At 43.0% G+C, this 25751-nt stretch overlaps 1 protein-coding gene across 1 annotated transcript in view; it reads left to right on the top strand.

The window, feature by feature from the left end:
- Positions 1-2315, top strand: part of adamts16 (ADAM metallopeptidase with thrombospondin type 1 motif, 16) — a 125109-nt gene extending 122794 nt beyond the window's left edge. Inside the window, exon 23 of the mRNA XM_079837961.1 lies at positions 1102-2315. Coding sequence (XP_079694087.1) covers positions 1102-1217 — 116 coding nt within the window. The 3' untranslated portion in view covers positions 1218-2315. The remainder of the gene's footprint in view (positions 1-1101) is intronic.
- Positions 2316-25751: the final 23436 nt, after the last annotated feature.

Here is a 25751-nt window from a genome sequence, read left to right as displayed (position 1 = left end):
TTAATTCTCGTGTTACACAGCACATTTGAGGTTCCACAAGAACCAATGAGGTTCATTCTCATGTTATGCAGCACGTTTGAGCTTCAGAGAGAACCAATGAGGTTTATTCTCATGCTACGCAGCACGTTTGAGCTTCCACAAGAACCAATGAGGTTCATTCTGGTGTTACACAGCACGTTTGAGCTTCCACAAGAACTAATGAGGTTCATTCTTGTATTGCACAGCACGTTTGAGCTTCCACAAGAACCAATGAGGTTCATTCTTGTGTTACGCAGCACGTTTGAGCTTCCACAAGAACCAATGAGGTTCACTCTTGTGTTACGCAGCACGTTTAAGCTTCTACAAGAACCAATGAGGTTCATTCTCATGTTACGCAGCACACTTGAGCTTCTACAAGAACCAATGAGGTTCATTCTCATGTTATGCAGCACGTTTGAGCTTCCACAAGATCCAATAAGCTTCATTCTCGAGGTTTGTTCTTAAACGCATCAATCAAGTATGGTTGAGGTTCTGTTTATGTTCACTTATCAATGTTTATATGTAAATAAAAGCCTAAATTCAATCGGTTCATCATATGAAGTGATCAGAAAACTTTGACTAAACCGCTCAATTCATATGGATTACTTTTATCATCTCTTTATGATTATTTTTAAACGTCAAAGTGGTAATTGTGTGGACTATCAATGGAGAGAAATCTCTCATTTAAAACATCTTCATTTGTGTTTTGAAGACGATGAATGAAAGTCTTACAGGGTTGGGACAACATAAGGGTGAGTAATCGTTGAACATTTTTGGGTGAACTAACCCTCTAACAAACGGAAAACATGATTTTCTCCTTTTTCCATGGTTTACAATTTGATTTAAGGCTTCAATATTTCATTTACACATGTGGGCGGCCCCTTTCATCAGATTGGTCGGAACATCTTTTCTTTTCCCATTATTCCTTTTCATATAGAAAAATGAAATAGTCAAATTGTACATGAACCATGCTGTAATGGCTATTCTGTTTACTTTTGTTTTGTTTAAAAATATTGTATTCATTATTAGGTTAAATAAGACGTGTATCTTGTTACATTGATGTTACAATGTTTCCCTGTGCAGATGTGATCTGTAAAGATCATTTCAACTGGTGTTATCTGGTGCCGCAGCACGGCGTTTGCAACCACAAGTTCTACGGGAAGCAATGCTGCAAGTCCTGCTCACACACAAACCCGTGAGAACTTCTGCTCTAGATGTTTGACCATGACCTTCTGAGCCCTCGCAGGAGCAGAGTGATACCCGCTCTGTTTTGAACATGTACTGAACAAAGACATTATTAAGGACTCAAAGTGGCTTGTTTGTCTGGGACTACAGTGGAGAATGACACGGCCTTCTGATGCCGGGTAGACTGCAAGTGTGTCTACAGGAAATGACATCATCGACAAAGCCCTCTGGAGGTGATACCGTGTCAGTGAGGGTGTGAGGACTCCTTTCATTGTGTTTCGCAGTGCTTCAAATGGTCAGGAACAAAAAAAATATAGACTAGACTGATTCCATGTGGCAAATGACATGGATACATGTTATGTTTTTTCATGAACATGCTTCATAATCTCATGTGAAACGCATAAACGGGCTTAATGCATCTCATGGTGGCAGCAGGGAGAATATGGCGTCATGTAGTAGAGCTACATTCATTTTTGGTGCTATATGTTGATATTAATGGCAGCTGAGCAGCTGATACATAACAGAGGTTTTAAATTAACATGACAATGAATTAGCGCTTTTGTATGATTGATATTAATTTTCTTATTTATTAACAATACTGCAATATACCAGAATGATATTCTGCTGTAATATTGTGTTATACGGCTTTTATTTTCCTGTTTAACTTTGGGTATAGTTGCACAATTGGTATTTTTGTATGTTTTATCATGCTTTCACAGTACTGTTCCATATTTGGGTTTTATTCTTTTCAAGGAAAACAAAATGCAAATGAAACTAATGGGCATGAGTTTAATGAACTGTAAGAAGTATCACATTTAACAAAGTCAGCTCTCTTCGTGGGACGTTTTTAGCAACCACACGACTGCCAAGAACTCTAAATCTGTCTTTGGTCTGATGAAGAGAAATGCACATGAAAGGCTCCGGCATCTCACATATGGGTTTTTGCATCGCACAAATGACTTCCATCATTTACAGTATTTGCATTTGTTGTACAGCAGTAGATGAATGTAATCGCTCATCCACAATGAATGTTATTCTGAAGAGTGGACAGAGGATTTGTTATAAATGGCAGTTCTTATTAAACGTGACACGTGTCATATCGCCATCACATTAGAGGCTGTGTTGTCTTTCTCTCTTGGCCGTAGGAAGCAGATATGTAGATTGCTCGTGATCCGGCTTCGCTGACGCTGAGTCAGAGCTTTTTCTTGTTCTTCATATGCGCTATTGTTTCCAGATGGAGTCAGACGAGGCCACTGGAGCGCATTCAGGAACTAAAATGACTTGTGAGCTTTTCACCGACTTTTAACGCACAGCTCTGTGAAGACTTTAGCAGAAAACACATACATCACTTCGTTATTAATGTCTCAAGACATTCGGTAAGACTTAAACCATGTTTTAGTCTTTTGAAAGTTTAAATGAATGTTCAGAATATGGAGCTGCTGAGGCAAGAGGCTGCTATCGCTCAAAAGCAGGGTTAGTGATCGGCACAAACCATTAACATTACCTATAGAACCTGTAAAACCACACAATTTGTGCTGTTGCTGTTGTCATGGCCATTTGTATTAAGAATATACATCTTTCTAATTCGAGTGCATCCGGAAAGTATTTGCAGCGTTTCACTTTTTCCACATTTTGAAATGTTACAGCCTTATTCCAAAATGGATTAAATTCATTATTTTCCACAAAATTCTACAAACAATACCCCATAATGACAACGTGAAAGAAGTTTGTTTGAAATCTTTGCAAATGTATTAAAAAACATAAAAAATCACATCCCCAGTATTCAAAGCCTTTGCTCAATACTTTGTTGAATCACCTTTGCCACCAATTACAGCCTCAAGTCTTTATGAGTATGATGCTATAAGCTTGGCACACCTATTTTGTGGCAGTTTCTCCCATTCTTCTTTGCAGGACCTCTCAAGCTCCATCAGGTTGGATGGGGAGCGTCGATACACAGCCATATTCAGATCTCTCCTGAGATGTTCAGTCGGGTTCAAGTCTGGCTGGGCCACTCAAGGACATCCACAGAGGTGTCCTGTAGCCACTCCTTTGTTATGCTGTGTGCTCACGGTTGTTGTCCTGTTGGAAGATGAACCTTCGCCCCAGTCTGAGGTCCAGAGCGCTCTGGAGCAGGTTTTCATCAAGGATGTCTCTACATTGCTGTGTTCATCTTTCCCTTGATCCTGACTAGAGGTCTTCACGGAGCACCCGAGACCCGTGAAGCCGGGACCCGTACGGGTTCGGGTCTATATTTTAAATGGTCAGCTAGGTCTGGGTCCCAATCTATTACTTCAGGTCCCGGGTCTGTTTAACATTGTGTGTGTAATACCCGAGTCGATCAGACTCGAAGAACACCTGGTCGTGATCAGAGTCAGTCAGCACTGCTTGTGTGTATTCTCAGGCGAACTGTTACATAAATGTTTTCTATGACACTCAAATTGCGTAAAAAAGCTATTTCAGGTTGCTCCAGCTAACGCGCAAGTGTGCAGTCTCAAGCGTGTGTCATGTTTCTATGGCAACCCGAGCTTCCGCAGTGACTGTAATATGAATATAATATGATAAATATAATAATATGAATGAACCGTCTTGTTTAATCTTACAGTTTTGGTGATCAGACTCGGCTCACAGAGATTATAGCAAATAAATAATGCTAACGTCAGCGGCCGTGGAACCGATCAAGCAATCGTTATTATAGTTCAAAAGGGCAAACAGTCAAAGTTATTATGCGAGTTACCTCGAGTCGAAATGCAAATCTGCAAAATCGCATTTGTCATCCGTCACCATGACATAAAGTGGACTTTTACAGCTGAAATGATGAGTGAATTAAGCATGCTAGGAATAACAAGAGAGGCATAACATGGATTGAACTTTTTTCTTGGCAAGGATTGTAATTGAAAATATCCCCACAGCATGATGCTGCCACCACCATGCTTCACTGTAGGGATGGTATTGGCCAGGTGATGAGCCCGGCCTGGTTTCCTCCAGACATGATGTTTGCCATTCAGGCTAAAGAGTTCAATCTTTGTTTAATCAGACCAGAGAACTTTGTTTCTCATGGTCTGAGAGTCCTTCAGGTGCCTTTTGGCAAACTCCAGGCGGGCTGTCATGTCACGTCTGGCCACTCTACCATTCAGGCCTGATTGGTGGAGTGCTGCAGAGATGGTTGTTCTTCTGGAAGGTTCTCCTCTCTCCACAGAAAAACACTATAGATCCCTCAGTTTGACCGGGCGGCCAGCCACTAGGAAGAGTCCTGGTGGTTCCAAACTTATTTCATTTACGGATGATGGAGGCCACTGTGCTCATTGGTACCTTCAATGCTGCAGAAATGTTTCTGTACCCTTCCCCAGATCTGTGCCTTGACAAGATCCAGTCTCGGAGGTCTACAGACAATTCCTTGGACTTCATGGCTTGGTTTGTGCTCTGACATGCACTGTTAAAGGGGCTATATGCAACTTTTTCCCCAAAATAAACGTAACAATAGCCTTTTTATTTGACCATTTATGACTCAAACATCTCCTGATGAGCATACTGACACCTTGTCCGCTTACAGTGGGAGCACCTATAAGCCTGTCTCCTATTTTTCCTATTTTCTGGCGGGTAGGTTTTCCCCACGCTGTCTGCGGATGTGACGTCACCACCGCTGCGAGAGCGAGCAGAAAATAAGAGCAGTTCTATTTTTTGGCCACAGGTGTCAGTCGCGAGTTTAAATTTCAGAAAAACGCATATAGCCCCTTTAACTGTGGGACCTTATATAGACAGGTGTGTGCCTTTCCAAATCATGTCCAATCAACTGAATTTACCACAGGTGATCTCCAATCAACTTGTAGAAACATCTCAAGGATGATCAGTGGAAACAGGATGCACCTGAGCTAAATTATGTGTCATGGCAAGGGACGTGAATACTTGTGTATATGTGATTTTTTGTATATATAAAAAAAAGTAATATAAACTTCTTTCTCGTTGTAATTATGGGGTATTGTTTGTAGAATTTTGAGTAAAATAATTAATTTAATCCATTTTTAAATAAGGCTGTAACATAACAAAATGTGGAAAAAGTGAAGCGCTGTGAATACTTTCCGGATACTCTGTATACCAAGCTTTAAAATATTTTATATGGTATAAATTGTGAGTAAAAAAAAAAGAAGTATATATCACATGCAGACGTGCGGTCCATATAAGCTGTGAATGCTCTGCATACCCAAGCCATTTGTGAATTCGCTAATTAACATTAACACTATAAATTGCTATAAATTCCCTTATTTGAGGTGTACCATAAAGCTTACATAAAGAAATGTTAGTAATACGGATGTAACTCTCCATCGTTTATTTATTTGCCAAACGACGGTAATTTTCTTCAAATCACTTGGCACAATTGTCTTGCCACTAACTGAGAATTAGCGGATCCACAGCAGCTTTGGCGCCTTTCACTCTGTTGTTATGTATCGTTATCACTGTCCCGCATTCTCATTGGTTTGCTGGCACATGGGGGTTTTAATGCGCAGGGAAAGCTGTCTGCTCGCCCAAGAGGAAAAATGTGCTGTTACTGTCAGATCTCGATCAACGAAATGTTGTATTTGATACAAAACTAAATAGACTAAATTAAGTGGGAAAAAAGTCATAACTGAAACTATTTTCATAGTACTTAGTTTTCTCAAATAAGGAAATGTATTCTTACTGAAAACGTAAAAACTGTTAATGACAGTTAAACTGTAAGCAGACCTACTGTAACTATCTGAGGTTGTTAATCGATAGTCTAAGTCTAAATCTAGTTGTTTGTTAAAGTCATCAATTTGCATTATTTCAGCATATTTTTTAAAGAAAATTTATATTTTTATTATACTTACATTTATTCTAATTACATTTTACTTATATTTTATTTATAATAGAATACTAATATTGATTATGTTATACTTATTTTTAACTCTTAATAATAATTTAAAAAAAAACTTTGGTCGCCTCTGATTTAGTTGTGTCCTCAGGTGATGCACCATACAGTTTAAAGGTGCTTGTGAAGGCATCAACAGGTAAATGTAGGCTACTTTCAATAAAAGGTCAAACATTTTAGGAAAACTTTAGCTGTGTTGCCATGTGTCATGAGAATAAGCAACTAAGCAGCTAACACTGTATAAAGCAAACGCAAAACCCATCAAATTTTTGACATAACGCACACCCAGCATACCCTGTTAAAAAGGTCACCGCTCACCACTAATATATCATTCTTATTCTTAATTCTTGACAGGATCCCTGAAAAAAAAAAAAAATTGTGGAATACTGAAATGTAATTATTTTATGTCTGATTATAATTGTTTTTCATTTACAGAAACTGGGAAAATCATATACCACATAGCAGCATGCTGAACACACTTTAACAACAGGATGGCAACACCCTGTTGTGGCAGGTTTTGTATGCACAATCATGCTCACAGTTTTTTTTTTGTGAATTTAAAATGTTGTTCTTTTTTATTATTATCACAAAGAAGAAAATAACACATCAAAACAAATGTCAATGTTGGTGTCTATTTTTGGTACAGTACTAATCTGACCATCATTAATTTGTGGCAGTAATTAAAGAGGTATCTTATAATTTACAAGTTCAGTATGGAGTACCGCAAGGCTCAGTCCTAGAACCATTGCGTTTCTTCTGTACATGCTACTCTTTGAAGATCATTAGGAGACATGGTGTTAGTTTTCACTGTTATGCTGATGATACTCAGCTCTATATTCCTTTGCGGCCTGATGAAACATACCAGTTTACAAAACTAACGGAATGCATAGTTGATATAAAACAAAATTATGACTAGTAATTTCCTACTACTAAATTCTGACGAAAACTCTGCATGTAATAACCCAGAAGACTATCTAACACTTGATGGCTGCTCTTTCAAGTCTTCGTCGTCAGTTAGGAGGGTGTGATCTTTGATACCAATCTTTCATTTGAAATACACATTTCTAACATTAGTAAAATCGCATTTTTCTGTATTACAAATATATCTAAATTACGACAAATGCTCTCAATGTAAAATGCAGAAAAGTTAATTCATGAATTTATTACCTCATGGCTAGATTGTATTGTAATGCCTTACTGGGTGGTTGCCCTGCATGTTTAATAAACAAACTCTAGCTGGTCCAAAATGCCGCTTACCAGAACCATGCAGGGAGTATGACCATATTAGCCCGGTTCTGTCAACATTGCATTGGCTTCCTATTAAACATCATACATTTAACATTTTACATGCATGCATTTTAAAATCTTGCTGGTTACATTAGTAAAAGCCCTGAATGGTTTAGCTCCTCAGTACTTGAGTGAGCTCCTAACACATTATAGTCCTTCACGTCCACTATGATCGCAATATTCTGGCCAGGTGATAACACTCACAATATCAAAATCGACTGTGGGCAGAAGATCCTTTTACTATTTAGTGCCCAAACTCTGGAACATTCTTCCTAGCATTGTACGGGAGGAAGTCACACTCTGTCAGTTTAAATCCAGATTAAAGACCCATCTCTTTAATCTGTCATACACATAACACACTTTCACATTTCAATAATTTCTAATCCTTTAAAGAATTGTAAGGCTGCATAAATTAGGTCAGTCAGAACCATGAACATTTCCTATAACATTAAATGTACTTATTACATTATAAGACTAGTCATAGTCTGTCTGTATCATTCTTATCCTGAGGTTACCGCAGACAGCCGGATCCGGTCTGTATCCAGACCAGATGGTGGACGTGCACCCAGAGACAACCACAAAAGCTCTGACTGTCTACTGATTTGAAATGAATGATAAATGTTTAGTATTGTCTTTTTAGAACTGCTTTACAGCAGAATTGAATTCTATGCATCAATGTTCATTATCATTATTTTTCTGTTCATCACTATAAAGTTGCTTTGACACAATCTGTATTGTATAAAGCGTTATAGAAAGGGGACTTGACTAGAGCTGTAAACAAAATCTCTCAGGAACCTCCTTTTGTGTGATATCAACTGAAGATCATAACTTGTTTAAACATATGGCTTTGATTTTCTAGCAATTTTAGAGTCCAAATTATTTTGTAAAATATACACTGATTATCTCTTCATCATTGGCACCTGTTAGTGGGTGGGATATATTAGGCAGCAAGTGAACATTTTGTCCTCGAAGTTGATGTGTTAGAAGCAGGAAAAATGGGCAAGTGTAAGGATTTGAGCAAGTTTGACAAGGGCCAAATTGTGATGGCTAGACGACTGGGTCAGAGCATCTCCAAAACTGCAGTTCTTGTGGGGTGTTCCCGGTCTGCAGTGGTCAGTATCTATCAAAAGTGGTCCAAGGAAGGAACAGTGGAGAACCGGCGACAGGGTCATGGGCGGCTAAGGCTCATTGATGCACGTGGGGAGCAAAGGCTGGCCCGTGTGGTCCGATCAAACACATGAGCTACTGTAGCTCTAATTGCTCAAGAAGTTAAAGGTGTCAGAATACACAGTGCATCGCAGTTCCCTTTCGAGGGAACTCGCACTGCATCGAGACGACACTTTGGGGATGCTCCCTTAGCATCAGCGAATCTGAAACCAGAATGCCAACTAGGCCAATCCGATTGGCGTGCGTGATGATGTAACCGTGACGGCATACCCGGAAGTATAAAAGGGGAGCTGGAACGTAATGTCGGCAGTTATCGCTCTTCAGCATAGCGCTCTGTGTCAAAACTGTCTGTCTATTTATTGTTGTACGTCAGTGAAAAAGTGTGTGAATGATGGAGTGTGAGAAAACTAGAGAGTTTAAGGAGTGTGTGCATCCTTGCCCTCGTTACATGTCGGCTCGGATACACACCTGCTGTGTGTGCACTGTCTGGGCGTTCAGCATGCTCGAGCGGCTCTCGAGGGAGCCGCTTGTGAGCATTGCGAGAAGCTGACGCTCAGGGTGCTCCGCTCTTGGCTGGCCGTGTTTGATGAGGCCGGCCAGCCTCGTGAGCCCCATGGTTCTGGACCCGCGGTCGCTGAGGCGGCTCGGCGTCGCAGATCATGGGGTTCACAGCGGGACTTGTCAGAGGGTTTCGGGACTGCTGCGGCACTTTCCCGATCCTCCTCTGACAGTTCCGAGGATCTTCCTCCCCATGTGGAAGCCCGCTCTGCGGCTTCTTCCCCCGGGGTGGGAGGTCCGGTGCTCGTTCTCTCCGGTTCTGAGGAGCCGGAGGAAATAGGCACCGAGGCGGGGGATGAAGCAGAAATTGTTTCAGCGCTTCATCCACCCGCCCAAGAGGAGTTGGTAGAGGTGTTGACCCGGGCTGTGGCCAAATTAAACATAAATTGGCCACAAGAGGCTCTGGAAATTCAGCCACCCAGCAGGCTGGATGACCGGTTCCTCTCGCACCGGGTTCAAACACCTGAGGTCTGAGGTGTGCAGATCTTGGAAAAAGCCCTATTCCTTGCGTGTTTCAAATCCTCCGGTGTTGGATTATTCCAATGTTCTGGGGGCACGCGAGGCGGGCTATGGGGCGATGCCTCGGGTGGAGGAGGCTCTCGCGAGCTACCTTTCACCCGACTCTGCATCGTCCCTTAAGGCTCCGGTTTTGCCCACTAAACCCTGTCGGGACACCTCATCATTGGTGGGCAAGGCTTATATGGCGGCTGGTCGGGCTGGTAGTTCCCTGCACACACTCTCCATTCTGCAGGCCTACCAGGCCGATCTCCTTAAAGAGTTAGACGAGGGAGATGGTCCCTCTCCGGAGGATATTCTGGCCCTAGCGGACAGCCTCAGCCGTCATCCAGCTCCTCGCACCGAAAGGTGCAAAAAGAGAGCGTCGCATCTAGAGCCCCTCCCCCGGGAGCCTGGCAACAGAGGCGACGCTCTCAGCAGCAGTCTTCCGCTCCTAAGGGCGATCTACGGAACGTCCTTCAGGCACGAAGGCTGCTGGGAAGAAGTCCTAGCTGCGGCAGGGCTTCTAAGAGCGGTCCCTCCCGCAGAGGAACAACCGAGGTTGTTTCCTCTGTGACGCTCTGGGGAAATGGATGTGGTAATCCCGCCGTCTATGACGCTTCGGGCCACATCGATTTCCCGCGAACACATGCTGCACCAGCCGCCTCTGGAAAGACCTGCGGCTGGGCAGCTCGCGCGTCCGCACACGGAGAACCGTTCCCAACTACTTCCTGCCGGTCAGCCGCTTCAGGGGGTTGGGGACGGGAACCATGTAACACCCGACGCCAGCCTCGAGAGGCTGGTTCCCTTAGTAGATTATCTCGGCGCATGGAAATGCCTTCCGAATATTTCTACATGGGTCCTGCTTACTGTAGAAAAGGGTTACAGACTGCAGTTCGGTCATCCTCCTCCAAAGTTCAGGGGTTTGTACTGGACTACAGTGGTGCCCGAGCGGGTTCGGGTAATGGAACTAGAAGTAAAAACCTTGTTAGCAAAGGAAGCCATAGAGCATGTTCCTCCGCTGGAAAGGGAGTCCGGGTTCTACAGCCGGTACTTTATAGTTCCCAAAAAGGATGGAGGGTTGCGTCCGATAATAGATCTGAGGTTTTTGAATCTGTCTCTGAGGAGCTTCAGATTCAAAATGCTCACCATTCCCATGATCGTGAGTCAGATCCAGTCCGAGGAAAGATCTGAAGGACGCATACTTCCACATCTCCATCCTCCAATGTCAGAGGAAGTATCTGAGGTTCGCTTTCGGGGGCGAAGCGCACCAATATCGAGTGCTTCCCTTCGGCCTAGCCCTCTCCCCACGCACCTTCACGAAGTGCATGGATGCAGCTCTGGCTCCAATGAGACTTCAGGGCATCCGTGTGCTGAATTATATCGACGACTGGCTCATACTGGCCCAGTCGTACGATATGGCGGTCCGGCATCGAGATGTCGTTCTGGCCCACATAAGGTGCTTGGGGCTGAGACTCAACACGAAAAAGAGCGTGTTGACGCCGTCCCAGAGGACAACGTTCCTCGGGGTCGTATGTGATTCGACGACGATGCGGGCACAATTGTCTCCCGCGCGAGTCGAGACCATACTGGTGATGGTCTCAGGAATAAGGCTAGGCCACAACATCACTGTGAGGCACTTTCAGAGGGTGCTGGGGCACATGGCAGCAGTGTCCAGCGTTGACATGAGACCCCTCCAGTGGTGGCTGAAAACCAAGGGGTTTTCCCCCAGAGGGAATCCCTTCCGTATGATCAGGGTAACGCGCAAATGCCTTCGTTCCCTAGTCATATGGAAGAAACCTTGGTTCCTGTACCAGGGGCCAGTGTTGGGAGCGTCTTGTTGCCGGAAATCCGTTTCAACAGACGCCTCCCTCACTGGTTGGGGCGCGGTAATTGGAAGGCCGCTTTGCGAGGGGCCCGTGGGAGGGCCGTCATTCCTCCTGGCACATAAATTGCCTGGAGATGATGGCGGTCTACAAAGCTCTCAGGAGCTTTTTCCCGGACCTCCGCGGCCAACATGTCCTGGTACGGACAGACAATATGTCTGTCGTAGCGTACATCAACCGCCAGGGGGGTTTGAGGTCGCGCCAGTCTGTAAAGTCAAAACCTCCTGTGGTCCCAAGGGAAACTGTTGTCCATCAGGGCAATGTATGTCCCGGGGGTCCAAAATTAGGGAGCAGACATCCTGTCGAGGCAGGGGCTGAGGCCCGGGGAGTGGCGACTCCACCCAGAGGTGGTGGAGGCCATATGCAAGAGGTTCGGCCCAGTGGAAGTGGATTTGTTTGCATCTCGAGAGACGTCCCACTGTCCACTGTGGTTTTCCCTCACGCGTCACACGATGCCATGGTTCAGACGTGGCCGAGGCTGCGTCTGTACGCATTTCCCCCGATTGCTCTGCTACCGGGAGTCCTGGAGAGGGTCCGGCGACAGGGGGTCAGTCTACTTCTGGTAGCACCCCGTTGGCCGACTTGAGTTTGGTTCTCGGATATCATAGCTCTGCTAGCAGGTCAGCCGTGGGAGATTCCTCTCAGGAGGGATCTCCTATCTCAGGCGGCGGGTACAATATTTTACCCCCGCCCGGAGATTTGGAACCTGTGGGTCTGGCCCCTGAGGGGGCCAGGTACCTAGAGGCTGGCCTAACGGCAGAGGTGATAGAGACCTTACTCAGTTCCAGGGCTCCGTCTACGAGGAGACTGTACAGCCTCAAGTGGAATGTATTTTCCACTTGGTGCAGGGAGCGTGAGGTGGACCCAGTTAACTGCCCAGTGGCTTCAGTGCTGGAGTTCCTCCAAGATCGCTTCGCTGCAGGGCTTACCCCGTCCACACTCAAGGTGTACGTGGCTGCCATTGCGGCTTTCCACACTCCTATGGGTGATGGGCCTCTGGGTAGGCACCATCTGGTTGTACAATTCCTCCGTGGGGCTCGGAGGATGAGGCCTGCGGCTCATTCCAGAGTTCCAACCTGGGACCTGGCAGTGGTTCTCGAAGGCTTGGCTGAGGCCCCCTTCGAGCCATTGGAGTCAGCCGAACCTAAGAACCTGACCCTTAAAGTGGCTTTTCTCTTCACCATTACCTCTCTTAGGAGAGTGGGAGATCTCCAGGCCTTGGCGGTATCGCCAACCTGCCTGGAGTTTGCCCCGGGAGGAGTAAAAGCCATCTTACACCCTAGGCCGGGCTACGTGCCTAAGGTGCCATCAAGGGTGGTCAGGTCTTTGGTTCTGCAGGCATTTCATCCTCCGCCTCACGTGACGGCGGAAGAGGGGAGACTTCACCTACTCTGCCCTGTTAGGGCGCTCAGAGTTTATTTGGCGAAGTCTGCACAGTGGAGGAGATCACAACAACTGTTGGTGTGTTTTGGCTCACCTAAGAAGGGATTGCCTGCGTCTACTCAGACAATCAGTAATTGGATTGTCCAGGCGATTACCATGGCCTACCAGGTGCGCAGTTTGCCTTCACCTGTGGCCGTGAGGGCTCATTCCACCAGAGGCATGGCCTCTTCGGTGGCCCTTCTTTCTGGGGTCCCCTTGCAGGATATCTGCGAGGCGGCCGGGTGGGCTACCCCACACACATTTATCAGGTTCTATAGCCTGGATCTCCCTACAACGCCTGGTGCTAGGGTGCTCCAGTCCTAGCTGTGCCCGGTCTCCGGCTTCACACTAGGGCAGGCGCTACCCTTCGGTGTGGCCTAGTTGGGATTCGTTCCCCAAAGTGTCGTCTCGATGCAGTGCGAGTTCCCTCGAAAGGGAACTGCTCGGGTTATGTATATAACCCTTGTTCCCTGAGAAGGGGAACGAGCACTGCATCCCGACGCCACACCTCGGCGCGCCTGGAGCGCATGCTTCAGAGCAATTACTGCCGACATTACGTTCCAGCTCCCCTTTTATACTTCCGGGTATGCCGTCACGGTTATGTCATCACGCACGCCATCGGATTGGCCTAGTTGGCATTCTGGTTTCAGATTCGCTGATGCTAAGGGAGCATCCCCAAAGTGTCGTCTCGATGCAGTGCTCGTTCCCCTTCTCAGGGAACAAGGGTTATATACATAACCCGAGCAGTTTGTTGCGTATGAGGCTGCATAATGCGCCCTGCCACAAAGCAAAAATGGTTCAGGAATGGTTTGAGGAGCACAATAACGAGTTTGAGGTGTTGACTTGGCCTCCAAATCAGATCTTAATCCAATCAAGAATCTGTTGGATGTGCTGAACAAACTAGTCCGATCCATGGAGGCCCCACCTCGCAACTTACAGGACTTAAAGGATATGCTGATAACATCTTGGTGCCAGATACCACAGCACACCTTCAGGGGTCTAGAGGAGTCCATGCCTTGACGTGTCAGGGCTGTTTTGGCAGCAAAAGGGGGACCAAAACATATTAGGTCATAATGTTATGCCTGATTTTGTATATATTTGGTTTTAAAATAAAAATGTTTAGCACATTACTTTTACAATAAATAACTTTTTTACACTCTCATTTTTTAAAGTGCTTCAGCAATAATTTACTGAGAGTCTTCTTTAAAAATATTTAAGTTCAGATGCTCTAAAATGGGTGACAGTGAACAGGTCAAGTTTATTAAAAGTGCACATTCTGATACACTTATTTCTATCCTGATTTGCATGTAACTTCCACCCCAGGAACTAGGGACTTTGGGGTGGTACTCGTGTGTTTCGTCTGCAGAGACCAGGGTCTAAATGAAGTTCTAGGTAAAAGTTTCCCACACAAAACGTCCCTGCTCGCAAGGTAGTACTTTTTCAAAGTTCAGGAACTTTTGGGGGTGGGACTTGGGCACTGAACATGCCAATTGATTGACTCCACGCAGCATTTTATTTCAACCCAAAAGTCTGTTGAGGTGCATACAGTAAGAGTTGTTTTTGTGCTTTTGTCACAGTTAAAATCCTCTAATTTCATTTAATTTCCTATACCGCTTCAGAAAGAAATGTAGTAGGCCTAGAACGTTGATCTGCAAGTCATGGGTATTTCATGCGGAGAACTCTCATGTTTGCAATTTGCATAATGATGCATTTAAAAGTTAATGACCAAACGTATCTTTACAAAAGTTCACAATGCTGTTGGAGATTAAATAAAAGGTGGATAACATTAAAAATATATATTTTCATCAGGTTAGATACAGGTTATTAATCACTCAAACCCCTTTATCTAAACCTTCTTAGCCTTACATGTCCGTGCATGTAGTTTTATAACACTTATTTTGTGTGTTCGCAGTTTTCAATCAAATCCTCGTCCAACCCGCAATGGGTTTTGGACAATATTAGACGTTAGAGCGTGCACTGATCTGCACTTTGGATCCAGAAAAAGTAGACCATTCGGGTATCTTTGGAATACTCATTTTAACATATTACGATTTGGGACACTAATTCTAGTATTAAATACTATTTAGGATAGATATGCGAATTGGGACTCACAAACTGTCATTGAATCATTCATTCAAATGGCTGATATATTCAGAAATTAATAAAGTAACTGTCTTTATGTATCAGTCATTGAATCACTGATTCACCCAATTCGTTAAAAATACACAACGGTTCTACTGTGACTCTGTTTAGAACTATTTTTGTTGGCAGAATAGAGCAAAAACATTCAATATTCACAATAATGTGTAAAATGTATTTTTTTTCCCATTATATTCCACTGGATAATGTATAAAATTGTGATGATCTTAAAAAGAGGACAAATGAGCTCAAGGCTGCACCAGTAGGCAGAATCGCACTGTTTGACCCAGGGGCGTCGGACTGGGGGTAAACCCAACACTGATTACCAGGGCCCCAAGGGGAGAGAGGGCCCTTGAAAAGTCTGGAATATATTTTAACATGGAACATGGGGGCCCATCAGGACTGCCTATGCATATTGACCTAAAATGCAAACCACATATACGCTTACTTAGAGAGAAAGTAGATCTCAGAGAACAGTTCATCCATGAGAATCAGATCCAAAAGTAGAAATGAACACACTTGCATGACAATCTCACAAACAACACAGCAGTACAGAGAGAGTGACATAGGAGGAAGTGAATGAGAAACAGAGAGCTGATTTACGGCTGGTCAGCTGTGGCAGTGTGATGTGCTCATATGGTTCTGCATGTGTTCTTGGTCCTGGTGAAGATGATCTCACCAACCTTTTTGAATCCATCATCAGACACGGACGATGCCATATTAGTTCAATCCTGTGGACGTGTTTCCAATGTGCATTCATTAGCATGGAACTAAACAACAACATATGGATTTAGAAGAGCATTCAAACAGTTCTGATATTTGAGTTTTTGCCATGCAGGGAAATATTCGGATCAGAAATTGGATCAGTATCCTTTGTCGGTAGAACAACATTTAATTTGTAACCTGAAGTTAAGGGTAAGGTCGACGGCTGAATAATGTTCTTATCAACCTGTCATTTCCCTGTGATTTTAGGGTTAGTTAGTGGTTAGGGTCAGGGTTAGTTCACCCAGACTCTCTGCTTCCCACCGTCCACTGCCATTCAGACACATATTGACACGCAAATGGACATCTTGGCAAGGACATTAAAGTTAACCCTAATGAAAACTCTCTCATCATTTGCTTTCTGGTTGGGAACCGAGAACCACAGCTTATTAAGAAAATAACACATCCATAATAAATTCCCTCGATGCACTACTATTCAGTAATCACTGTATTAATGAGCCGTTGTTCTCTACTAACTAGTATTATACTCTTTAAAAAAAAGTTAAGGTTACACTTTACAATAAGTTCTCATTTATTCACATTCGTTTATATGCATTAACTAACATGAACTAATAATGAGCAATGTATTTTACAGCGTTTATAAACCTTTAAAAAAGAAAAAAAAAAACCTTCATGGTCATGGTAGTTCACAGTGCATTAATGCTATACAATATTTTGATCTTAAAAATGTATTAGTAAATGCTGAGATAAAGTACAGGGTCCGGAATGACATCATCAAGTATATACTTTAAATGTTAAATGTCTGTGGAGGAGCTCTGACCTCTATGTGGTACCATTTGAAAGCTTAGAATGTCTACTTTCTGGAGATTTGTTTTACACAAAGTAACTGATTTACACTAAATTACTCTGGTACCATTTCTGCCTGGATTTGGTCAACCCAAATTGCAAAGCTTCCCATACCTACAGACAGTGGTCTCTAAATACAACATTTTGGTGTAATTTTACAGGAAACCCTTTGAAGTAACGTAAACCACTGCTAAAAGTGTTAAACATGTAAGTATATGTTGTCTAAACTGTAATAACCTTTTTTTTTTTTGTTATAAATTCATTTTTGAAAGTGTATATCTCAGGCCCTGTGTGTTCTAGCACCCTGTAGACAGTTTTGGTTGTTTCCAGCATGTCAGCAAACACTGGGAAAAAATATTTTGTGACACTAGGATATTGCATTTATACCACTGTATATGGGTATTGGGGGGGGGGGGGCACAGAAAGTCAGGACCTCGATTTAACATCTCATCCGAAGAACGGTACAATACAACATGATACAGAAAATATTCTGTCATTTCTGTAATCGTACAAAATTCTGTAAATTCTGTCATTGTATTATTACAGGGGCTATTACAGCTCAGACAACATATACTTACATGTTTATCACTTTTAGCAGTGGTTTATGTAACTTCAAATGGGCTTCCTGTACAATGACACCCAAATTGTGTATTTAGACCACTGTATGTGGGTATGGGAAGCTTTTCAATTTGGGTAGGCCAAATCCAGACTGAAATCCCCCAAAAGTGGTTAACTAATGTAGTTAACTAATGTTAACAAATAAAACCTTATTGTATAGTCAGTGTTATCCATTTTAGATAAAGGCAAGGCTTTCTAAAGCTCACATCAAAGTTTTTCTTGATAAAATGTCCTTCTTTTATGTTTTGCAATTCTGTTTGGTGGAAAAGCTAAAAAACAACTGGCACAAATCTTCTTCCTTTGTACATCTGTGATGGAGAGACGATCCATCATCGTATTTTACTATGTTTACAGTTCCATGTTTTTACTGTCCAATTAGTGAGCGATGTTGAACAAGGTTATTGTTAGCGCTGCTTGAGCATGGATAGACTCCAGCGTCAAATGCTTAAAGAGGGGACAGGGGAGTTAATTGGTACTTTTTTAGTAGACTGTTTTTCATTTTATTTTTATGAATAGCCTTGTTTTATGCATGCACTTTTAATTAACATCTTAGATCCCATACCCGGTTTTCCATTCCGGTTTTGGTTGTGGTGTCACAATCACAATGATTATGGTGACTATAATTCTGTCCTAAATGCTCCTCTTAGCATTACATCATCAGAGGCTTGCAGGAGCACCACATGGGCTGATAATATCCCAAAAAGGACTAGGATTTTTGGATATTTCCATCTTTGTGGCGGCATTTTGTCCACATAATGTAGAGTTTACATGAGCCACAGACACACACTTTTACACACAGAAAAACTGGACCCACTTTATATTAGGTGGCCTTAACTACTATGTAATAACATTTTAATTAATAATTTTATACATTGCACTTAATGTGTACATACATGTTTTTACATATACTTACATTAAAAAACATACCTGCATGTAATTACATCTGTAATTCATTTCTGTAGTTACATTTGTAATTACACTGTTGACACTTCCCTTACACCTAACCCTACCCTTAAACTTACCCATACCACCACACCTGTCCCTAACCCTACCCGTATCCCACCTCAATATCAGCAAAATTGTTTTGCAATACAATTTGAACACAGTAAGTACAAATTGTTTCACTGATAACTCAAGACATCTGCTGCCCTCATGTGACTGTCAGAGGAAACGCAGCATTGAAACTGGTCAGGTCAATCTCTAAAAGAACGAATTGAGTGTAAATACTAAAATATACCCTAAATACTGTTAAATATATAATCCCAATATAATAGCATTTAAAGCATTTGAATTCTTGAAGAAAACCTCAAAAAGATCCATTACTGCTCAATAGTTTTCCATCCATTCTAGTTTTCAATATCCAACTATAGTTTTTTTTTTTGTTCTTTGTTTTGTTGCCAAAAACAACATTTGTATTGACTGTATGTTATGCTATGTTTTTAACTGCATTTACATGCAGTACAAATTGTGTTAAACTCAAACTTAGGGGAAGGGGAGGACTGTTGTTGCATTAGGCTATAATTAATACCTAAGAAATTAAGAAATAATTGATATACAATTTTATTCACTTTTCCACAAAATCAAATGGTCAGATTATTTTCAGATGGCTCATTTTACACACTTATCATGGCCATTTACACCGACCCCGGAGCAAGATGAGCCAAACAAAATTACAATGAGCCAATAATTTTTTTTAAATATTAATAATAATCCTTAGGAAAACTGTGCACTTTTAGTGCTTGGGTCCTAATAAAAAAAATGGTAAAATTTGCTTAATTGCCACCCATTCTCCTCCAATACTGCCTACACTCTAAAAAATGCTGGGTTAAAAATAACCCAAGTTGGGTTGAAAATGGACTAACCCAGCAATTGCAAAACAACCCAATTGCTGGGTTAGTCTATTTTCAACCCAACTTGGGTTATTTTTAACCCATCATATTTTATTGTGTAGATCCCTGGTTTGAGTCCACGAGTCGCGATGCATCGATTTATTGTCCCAGCCCTATGACTCTAATAAGGAAAAAACCCTTTGGATAATGGACGGATGGATTATTCGACAATGAACATTTAATTCATAACCATTTTCTTTTCTTTTAATTTGTGCTTAATTTGTGCAGATGTTGTGGGCCATGACCTTCCAGATAAATGCATACACTAAATTTGCATCTACAGATATGATGATATGTGAAGATCTGTTGATCAAGACTCTCCGCGCAAGGTTTGCTGCAGTGTTCGGCAACCCAGTCTCAATTGAGAAGCTCTCTCGATCAGCTGACACTGGCCCAGCTCCAGTGTGCTTTTCGTCCACCACAGCCCTCAATTTCATATTCGGTGGAAAGCTTTCGCCTTTCCTCTAAAGTGTGGGACCTGGTCTACTTTGGATCCGGGGAGGAAGATGCGATGCGATGCTTGGTCAGAGGCCACCTTGGACGAGAACTCTCCCCCCGTGACCCCCCTGGATGAGGAACTCATGAATATCCTCCCTGAAGCGGTGGCTGAGATGGGCCTGGAATGGTCAGCCCCAGAACAGCCACTTGTGGATGGGTGGCTCCTATCTGCATGCAGGCTGCCAATCGGCTGCCCTACAGAGACTGCCGCCTGAGCTTAGCCAACCATTGCGCTCCCCTCATTCAATCTGAGCCCATGCCCGGGGAACCCACCTCCTCTCCGTGGTCGATGGGGCGGAAGAACGAGGGTATGCCTGGTTGCCTCCTGTCGAAAAGGACAACCTGTGTCCATCACATGGATGGAAATCCAATCCGTCCCTCCCCTCTAAGCCATGTCGCACTACAGCCCACATGGCGGAGAAAGCCATCATGGTGGCAGAAGATACTGCATCGGCCCTGCTCACCCTTACTGTCATGTTCAGTCCCTGAACTAGGAGGGCCCTGTCCTGGAGTCCTTTTGTAAGCTGTGTATGGTTGCGGACCTCGCCCTTCGTGCTGCTAAAAAGGTTGCCCAAGGAGTTGGGCGGAGCATGGTCAGTCTGGTGGTACAACCACTTCATCTTTGGCTCACCTTGACACTGACAAGTCGCTGCTGCTCGAAGCCCCCTTAAGATTCTGTTGGGGCCTTTTCGGAGTAGTTTGCAGAGGCCCAGCAGTCCAAGATGATGACGCACTTCTTGCCAAAGGATGCTGATGGCCCCCCTCAGGCATTATCCAGGTCATCCTCTGCGCAGCGGTCAGCCAGATACCCCAGCTGTCCCCCTGTTCAAAGCGTGGTGGCGTGTCACGAAAACATAGTTTCCCCGTGAAGCATGGTCCCCAACTGTCCGGGCGCCCAGCGGAATCTAAGCCGAGTTCCTAACGGCCAGAAGATGAAGAGGACAGTGTCGTTTGTTCTGCTGAACTGCCTCTAAAAGAGTTCAAGTTCTTTCACCAGCTCCCCTTCCGGTTGCGGTGGGAGAGTAAAAATGTTTGTGTGCTGTGTTGCCACATGTGAATGTTGTATACATAACTCAATATCAGAGCTCTTTTTCTCCTCAATTTCTATTGCACGGCATAAAGCAAAAAACGGTGTTTTGCAGAGCAGGAGCTCCATGCAGTTCAGTTTGAATGACAAGAAAGTTCCCGTGCTCCAAGCCATGAACCAGTCTCCCGCCCAGTGTATGTTGAACAGCACGTTGCTGTAAGCTGCCAACAGCCCCTCCCACGACAACAGTCTTCGCTCAACCCCTGTCAGACTACCTGAGTGCATGGGTGGCGCTACCAGAAATGTCAGACTGTTCTCAATACAATAGGGAATGGCTACACACTTAGCACGCAGACCGCCCTGTTTCAACAGTGTGATCACGTCAGAGGTGTCAGAGCAAAGCATTCCTTTGCTTCGAGCAGAAATTCAAACTCTTCTTGCCAAAAAGGCAGTAGAGGTGATATCACAGATGCAACAAGAGTGCGGTCTGTACAGCCATAATTTCCTCATTCCCAAAAAGAAGGGCGGCCTAAGTCCAATTTTGGATCTAAGTCCGCTAAATTGAGTGTTGGCAAAGCGGTCTTTCAAAGGGATCACTTTAAAATGACACAAGAGAGCATATCCAACCCAGGGCCTGGATTTGAAAGACGCATACTTTCACATTAAGATAGCCCCCCTGCTAGCATGTGGAAAGCATGTAGCAGATAGGCAAGCTCTCTCTGTTAATAGTGCTTGTATGGAGTTCGGGACGAATTATGGTGAGGTTCTAGTCGCAGTTATACACCCAAAATGCTCTCAACTCCTCAGCACAGGTTATAACACTTCAGGTATTTGATTCTCCCGACCCAGCCCTGGAGGGAGAATTGCGTGAACGCCTGTTGCTTATGTGGATAGAACTAGCTCCTTACGCTTGTCGGAGCAGTTTCGTCTGACAAAGAAAGTCCATCTGGTGTCAACGCAAAGGCTTTTTTCATTGGATAATGAAAGCCAACTGCTTAGCTTATGCTTCTCAGGAGGCAGACTGCCCTATAAGTGTTTGCGCCCACTCAATTAGGAGTTTGGCTTCATCATGGGCTTGATCAAAGAGTATGTCTATTTAGGACGGTTTAGGATGAAATACTATTCTATAACCTCGAAATCCCTTCTTTTGCGCTACATGTTTTGTCTGAGCTGCCATTGGATGGCGGAGAGACTTGTCACCACACCCCTCTTCAGCGAGTAGTTTTTGACTTACAGCGAGTATGTTTTTGTAAGTGTCTCCACCTGCGTTTCATGTGAGGGTCGAGTGAGCTCTTTTGCTGCATTTCTCTTTATGTGCTTAAGAAAAAAGCATTCACCTCGTGGCTCACTTGATGTATAATAACAGGGGTCCAGCCAATGTTCCCTCTAATTTCTTTTCTCGCTGAGCAAAACTTTTCTCTATTGGGCGGATATTTTGGTCACCTGAGCAAAAACATTCTTTACCTGTACAGTAAAGCGTACGTAAAAAAAGTGGTTTCATCATGCAGTTATAACTTTTACCATTAATGTGCCATTTCTATTTTATTTAACCACTGATGTAACTTAGTGATATATTCTAATAAATAAACAGTTGTTTCATAAGTCACTAAATTAAGCACATTTTACAGTACTGTTAACTGTAGTCTTCTTTACCTAGAAATACTATTAAAATCTCCCCCAGGACAGTTCAATTATTTATAATAATATAATATAATATGAAAAAAATTAAGCACTTACACTGAGATGGTTCTTAATTTGTTTTTGACAGGCAGCATTAAACCATCTATATTAAATGTTTGTTTATTGCTTATGAATTTCCAAGATTTTCTATATCTGGGGTTTTCAAACGTTTTAATGGCAATGATCCCTAAACAATCCCCTTGTGAGATCAATTATTTTTTAGGCTTAAAATATAATATAATTATAATCCTATAATATAATATAAAAACTAATGGAAGTATTAAACTGATATATCAGTTTAAATTAAAAAAAAAACTAAATGAAGTATTGAAATAGATCTAATAGCTAAATATGTTCAAGAGAACATGTGAACTCTTTTATAGTTATCTAAACATCCCTGAAACCCAAACCACACACACATCTATTTAAACTGATGTGTGTTACTTTGGTGTTTAGAGTTGTGGTGGGTGTGTCCGCCATCTGTTATTTCCACCTCTTAATCAAGCCACTCTTCTTTAAAACATGATGAGGTTTTATTTCACATGTCTTTGCGTTTCACGTTGCCTCTCATATTGAGCTATTTGGACGCAAACACAACTCACTGCTGCTCACACGTGACATCATTGTCTTTCTATTAAAAGAACACGCTGACTTTTTGGGACTTTAGCTCATTCACCGTATCCCCCAGAGTTAGAAAAGTCCATACATACCATTCTCATCTCCGTGCGTGCCATAACTCTGTCCGACGCACCCACCGCTAGCCTAGCTTAGCACAAAGACTGGAGGTAAACGGCTCCAGCTAGCCTACTGCTCAATAAGTGATAAAATAACGGTAACATTTTCCTATTTACATATTGTGATGTGTATAGTTACATCATGTACTAATGCTGCGTTCCAGGCAGGTTTTTGAGCCCGTAAGTTACAACTTCAAACCACCATTCACGACTTTATAGCATTCCAGGCAAAGTCACGCCAAACTGCCTGAGCCCAAGGAATTGTGTGGTAGCTAGATGTAAACAAAGAATGGCGGACCCTTTGGGGTGTATGCTCATTTACAATAATTTCCATCGCCAAAGGTGCTTACCTTGCTTATTTGAGGGAAACTGAGGAAAAAATGGCGCATATGGCAAGAAAAGCTGTTATACCTTTTATTTTACGTTATTTGTATATTTGTTTCATAAACACTGCATCCGTAGGGGGCTGCCATTGTTGTTTCGTGGGCTATGTGACGTCATATCTCGTAACTGGGAGTACATCAATCTAGTACGAGTTCACGGGTGGGAAGTCACGGGTTTGACTGCCGTTCCAGTGCACTTTCACGGGTAGAAGGTTGGAAAAACACAGGTTACGGGTTGCCTGGAACGTGGCATAAGACCGACCGAATAATCAAGGAACTTTGCTGCCGTCCCATGGGTGCAGCGGCGCAATGATATTACACAGCGCCTGAAAATAGTCCACAGCATGCTTTCTGTGTAAGCAGGTTGTCATGTTGGTTATGTTGATGGAAGTTAGCCTATTTTCAGGCGATGTGTAATATCATTGCGCCGCTGCACCCATGGTACGGCAGCAAAGTTCCTTGATTATTACGCAGGAATGAGAGAATAGTTCATATCGGTCTATAAAATTGCAACTTTTCATTTTCCGTTGGTCTTAGTACACGATGTAACTATACACATCACAACATGTAAATAGGAAAATGTTGGCGTTATTTTGTCACTTTATTGAGCAGTAGGCTAGCTGGAGCCGTTTACCTCCAGTCTTTGTGCTAAGCTAGGCTAGCGGTGGGTGCGTTAGACAGAGCTATGGCACGCACAGAGATGAGAATGGTATGTATGGACTTATCTAACTCTGGGGGATACGGTGAATGAGGTAATGTCCCAAAAAGTCAGCGTGTTCCTTTAAACCTGTAAACCGCATTCACCTGTTCTAACACGATAGCGATACTTTCTCTATAGCGGTTGAACAGAGCACTGCAATTATTTCTCGTTTAAACTACAATCAAATGGATTTCTCCACACATTTTGCGTCTGTGTCTGTCGTCTCCGCGGCATCACAGGTGCGCGGCCGCTCACGCGCGCAGCTTAGACATTGCATAAGCTGCAGTGTAAAAACGTTCAAAGTGTTAGTTGTATGCTATCGCTCAGTCGAAATATCAGGGCCTTCCCATGCTTGAGCGCCATTGGCTATTGCAGGTGCAATAGCGTGATTTAATCAGGCTTCAGCATTTTGGAGAAAGGAGTTTCTCCAACGCGTTAGCTATCAACGCAATGTTTCATACCCTCCTTTTGGGGAACCATAGTTACGCGAGTAAACCAAGACGTTTTTCGGAACACTGTCAATAGCTGGATTCTGCAATACCAGAGAATGCCGCAGTTCATGTGCTATCGTGAATTTCATAATTCCCACTTTAGAAGTCGTGTTTACGAGCTTGTTGAATTCATGTGCTTTGTCGTCGGAATGAACAGGAATCACGGTGGACACCAGGTTATTCTTGCCTATTTATTGGGAAAATCTTATTAAAACCAACATCATATGTAGTGTCCCATGCACTAAATAAACATTCCAGATTTCTGCCGATTCTGTAATTTCAGTCAAATGCAGGCTATTTTCGCTGTGTACCAAACATACGCTTCAAATGATTACTCGTACATGTAAATATGCACTACATTAATGACAAGACAAGACAACCTAGCTGTTTTGGGCGGGAAACAACTAATAAAACCACACCTGCCACAGCAGTAGTTCTCCCCACCATCTCGGGAATTGGGGTATCAAAATTATTTACAAACTTCCCAGTGGTAAACACATCAGAGGGCGTTCATGTGCCTCCGAAAGCTTCAACTCTCGTCAGTGGAAGTCAATGAAGTCGCGTCGTCCATATTTTTTTACGGTCCATGGTCTAGACTCTAAACCCACATAAATTATTCAATTTATAATTTTCTCCCCACCTTATTTTGAACATAAGAGCATTCACTGCCATTTTAAACTTGAATGTTTCCAGTTATTTCACCGTGCAGAAACAGTTCATTATGCTGCTTGATGTGTAAAACTGGAATTTGTAATAATGTTTTTTTTATAGCAATCATAAACACTAGTTTGCGCAAATAGGTTTACTGTTTAATGCACTTTGTTAAGTTGTATACCAGACGAGAAGCACGCAAAGTGCTAATGAGATGGAAGTAGCGCACATACCTGTACAAAGAAAAAGGCTTACTTCCGTTTTTGAAAAATCCTTTTTGTCTTTCCCAGAAAACAGAATTTAAAACCAGAATATAGGGGCTGATATACTGATGCAAATTAGGTTAAATATTTCAAGAGGGTTACCAGCTGTTGTTTAGGGCTAACCCTAAACAACAGCTGGTAACCCTCTTGAAATATTTAACCTCATTCGGGCCCTAACAGGGAATGTTCTCAGAACTTAGGCGAAC

The sequence above is a fragment of the Gobio gobio genome, assembly GCF_949357685.1.
Source record: "Gobio gobio genome assembly, chromosome: 15".
NCBI lineage: Eukaryota > Metazoa > Chordata > Actinopteri > Cypriniformes > Gobionidae > Gobio > Gobio gobio.
The sequence above is the reverse complement of the archived record's forward strand: the minus strand, read 5'-3'. Positions and strand labels throughout refer to the sequence as shown.